The 4356-nt window shown below is 41.6% G+C and overlaps 1 protein-coding gene across 1 annotated transcript in view; it reads left to right on the forward strand.

Annotated features, from left to right (window-relative positions):
- Positions 1-3206, forward strand: part of cox4i2 (cytochrome c oxidase subunit 4I2) — a 6469-nt gene extending 3263 nt beyond the window's left edge. Inside the window, exons 3-5 of the mRNA XM_031868904.1 lie at positions 966-1130; positions 2265-2396; positions 2835-3206. Of these exons, the coding sequence (XP_031724764.1) occupies positions 966-1130; positions 2265-2396; positions 2835-2968 (431 nt within the window). The 3' untranslated portion in view covers positions 2969-3206. The remainder of the gene's footprint in view (positions 1-965; positions 1131-2264; positions 2397-2834) is intronic.
- Positions 3207-4356: the final 1150 nt, after the last annotated feature.

The raw sequence follows: 4356 nt of genomic DNA on the forward strand, positions 1-4356 counted from the left end.
TATGTATATGTATATATGTATGTATATGTACTGTATTTAAGTACAAATGTAGTACTTTATACTTCAACTCTACTACATTTCAGAGGGAAATATTGGACAATACATTACAAATATTTGACAGCTTTAGCTACTAGCTAGGCTACTTTGTGGGTTAAGAGTTTTGCATACAAAGCAAAGAGCTTAAATATGTTTTGATATAGATTAAACTAACCAACAGTATACAGACTGCAAGAGCTGAAATTATTAGTCAACTAATCAGATTTATTTGCAACTATTATGATAGAGAACATATTAAGCAGATTAATCAATAATGAAAATAATTATTACTTGCAGTCTTATACAAAATAGTTGTAGATAATTACCCACTGAGCCACGGCTGCCCTTTACTGTAACGGGGTGTTTTTAGTGTGATATTTGTACTTTTACTAAAGTAGAGGGCCTGAATACCTCCTCCACCTCTGGAAACTTCCTCTGGAAATATTTTGATAGCAGCTATGGAGGCAACCAAAAAGTTGCCTCCATAGTTTTTAGATGTAAGGGAAGACATCTACCCTGTAGATACAGATGTGTTGTCTTCAACTGCAGAGCACTAATCATCCGTAAATATCTGAATGCCCTTTTTTGTCTAATCGAGGGTTACAGAATTTGGTGTTACACCAGTACATATCATTTTTTAAAAGCATACCTGGAGATCATTGCTGGAACTTGGTACGCTGGTAACTTTTCCATTATTCAGATGGCCGAAGTACCAAAACCGAGGCCTCAGTGGAAAGTGGCCTCAAACCAGCAGATGTTGCTGCATATGACGTGGCATCCATGTAGACAGATGGTCATCAGGGCCATTGTGTTTGACACATGTTCCCATTTTCTAAAGCAGAGTTGTTGTTTTTTTCACTGTTCTCTTGAATGTTCATTGTTGCAGCAGTTGGTTCCAAAAGTGACCCTTCCTGTCTCTGTCCATCCAGAGGTGTCAGAGACAGTGGACATGTCTCGGCCAATGTACTGGGACCGCCTGGACACCCCTCTGCCTGACAAAGCCTACAAAGATGAGCTGACTGCTGCTGACAAGAGCCTGAAACAGAAGGAGAAGGGGCCCTGGAGCCAGCTGACCAACGAGGAGAAGATTGCTTGTAGGTTCTTCTCTACTCACAGGCACACAACACAGCCCAAAACACACGTCACAACAGATTTGACAAGTCATCTCGATATTCATAGACAACGATTAATTTTAAAAACACGGGGTAACCAGTGGTGGAAAGCAACCAAGTACAGAAGTACTATTCTTACAGTAAGTATTATTCTGAGGTACACTTTTTAAGAGTGTTATAAATGTTATGCTACATTATATTTCTACTCCACTTTATCTTATGGCTATAGTTAATTAATGTAACTCTGATTATGATTTTTCAAAATCTGTGATGATAAAAATACAATAGTTTAATATACAGTCAATTAAACCACAGAACAATATCATTAATATTAATTCAAAGATCTCAACAGAAATTGTGTGATAATCGTATATAAAATGAGGAAAAAACAGTTGCATGACGCACACAACATGGCTTGAGTCAAAGAAAGAACAATGGGAGGAAGGCAGCATATACTGTAGGTGATCATGTGACTTCTGACCGACATCATGCTCAGTATTTGTTTTGTAAAATGAACGGGAGAAGAGGGAGCAATGGTCCATCCATTGTTTCACATATTTAAACGTTATTGTTTTTATAAAGTGCTCAGTAGGAAACTCGCAGCATAACCATTGCCTCCACGTGGCTCTCAACATGGCGACAGCTGAGCCGGCGACTAGCAGCTAACAGAGCTAACGGTGTTTTAACATGAGGGGAAACCGCAGGGTGGGAGCTAGGCTTCCACGAAGACACTGTGGGTCGGGATGGCGTGACCAGTTGTGACCGCCTCATGAGCGCCGCTGTGCAGACCTACATTAGCTAGCCAGTGGGGCCCGCCAGCCTTCTCTGCTCAGGCAGACATTACACATATATCTTCACATAGCAAGTAGTGGATTGCTGCTATATTAATGCTCTGAATATATAGCATAGCGAACCTTTGAAGATGGAAATGTGGAGAAAAAGAGGGGGCATGAAATGCAACAAGGTTGGACCAGAGACATTGCAGCTGAGTCATTGTTTCAAGTTTGTCACTATGTCGAGTTCTCTTAATGGTACGCGTCCCCATGTTCTCTTCTTGCCCTCTATCTCACCCATCTCTCCTGTCCTTCACCTCTTCCCTCACCCCCTCCCCTGCAGTGTACCGGCTCATGTTCAATCAGACCTACCCAGAGATGAAGCAGCCGCGATCAGAGTGGAAGACCATCGTTGGGGGCATCTTCATCTTCATGGGCTTCACAGGCCTGGTGGTCTGGTGGCAGAGAGTCTATGGTAAACCTCTTACTCTGAAGAGGACAAACCCCGTCTCTTTGAAATCCTCTCCTTTTTCACACATGCACATCCCACACCTGGGGTCACTGCCTCTCACTTGGCACACATCCATTTTCTCACAGCAGACATTTTCACTTATCGTCGCAGAAAAGGCGCAGCTGTGACTAACAACGTTAACGCTGGCCCTGGTCCTGTGAAGTGTCAGTGAGCCAGCACGTATGAAACCAGAGCCCTGTAAATGCACTTCAGGCTTTTTGAGATACACCAGTGTTTGACGGGTCAAAATGACCGCTGTGAGAAAAAGAATAAAACAAATCCCATGCAAAGCTAAAAAAAAAAAAAAATTTGCAGCATCTTGCATGCATGTTTTTTTTAATATACATGGAGTACACTGTAGTCAACACATTATATATATATGTCTCTACTCGTTTGCTGCAGTCTACCCTCCACGTCCCAGGACCTTTGATGACGAGTGGCAGGCCAAACAGCTCCAGAGGATTCTGGACATGAGGATGAACCCCATCGAGGGCTTCTCATCCAAGTGGGACTACGAGAAGGGCCAGTGGAAGTAGAGAGACCTGACCCGTCTCCCCTCAGAGTATTGATGTTGAAGCTGCCGTTGAAGTCAGTCTCAATTTGAATGTTGCATTGTAACTGATCAAACCACTAGAGGGATGGCGTTCATTCACTGTCAATATCCCGAGGGCTCTCAGCCAGGGGCCTCGTCTCCAACCACTGCAGCCTTCTGTCACGGTCCGTCCTGTGGAGAGCTTATAATAATGAAAATAATAAATGTTTTGCTTATGCTTTCGTCCAACTCTTTTATTATCCGGAGTAAGCGCTTGTCATCTGCATGCTTCAAATGCAAAGCAGTGCAGAAAAAACAAATCTTCAGGAGTTGAGAAAAGATATTCAACTTCAATTCCTCAAGGATTTACTCCAACTTTGAGGACCACCTTCTCAAATAAATGACAAATGAACTGGGCTGTAAATGGGTTTTGCCTCTCTCGGATGTAATTAATATAAAATAAAATGTTCTGCTTACACTCACCCATCACTACCTGCCATTATGAATCCAAAAGTGATTCAGGGTCATGTTTCCTCCCCACACGCCTGGGAGCTTTTACGAGTGCAGGGTTGTCTCCCACATCACTTTTTCATTTCCAAATGAAACTATCATTTTGTGTCACTGCATCCCAGTGAACATTATTTATTCTTAATTAAATTTAGATTTCTCTTTTCTAACCTGTTGGCAGTACCTCCGCGGCCCACTGGATGGCACTCTGAGGCCCACCAGTGGACCCGGCCCAGTGGTTGAGAAGTGCTGCCATAGACGATGAATGAGACTGATTTTGTAAACCCATGTTTTCTTTGTTTATACCTAAATGAGCTTTATTTTATTCTAGTGTTCTCAGTTGTGAAACAGAATGTAGCCAGAAGAAAACCCCTGGGTGCTCTTTGTCTGCTATATAAACTTTCCCAATACTGTGGAACACAAGACTTTATACTTTGACAATCACATTTTAGTTTCAGCCCTAGTTTTTGGATTTGGGAGAGTTTGTTCGCTGATGACTTTAGACTCTTAGACCCTCAGGAATGACATGAATTTTGAAAATGGGTGTCGTTCCCCTTTAAAGTTTAAAGGAGGAATATTTCAATGCAACATGCATGTTTTATTATTATTTTCAAAATTCTACATTTTGTTTCTCTTAAAGGATCTGAGTACTTACATTTGACCAACTATTGGGAGGTGTTTTAAAGCACTTGTTTGATTGCTATGAAGTTTTCTACAGATGGGCATGTTCCCCAGAGGATATATTCTGACTTTGATGACAAGAGTGACATTTATGGATTAGTGGTGGAAGGTAACTAAATGCATTTACTCAAGTACTGTTACTTTGAGGTACTCCACCAGATGGGGATTACTTGTCCCTCTAAACTTCATTTCAATAAAAATAAG

Source organism: Anarrhichthys ocellatus, unplaced genomic scaffold (assembly GCF_004355925.1).
Source record: "Anarrhichthys ocellatus isolate YVR2014 unplaced genomic scaffold, GSC_Weel_1.0 scaffold44, whole genome shotgun sequence".
NCBI lineage: Eukaryota > Metazoa > Chordata > Actinopteri > Perciformes > Anarhichadidae > Anarrhichthys > Anarrhichthys ocellatus.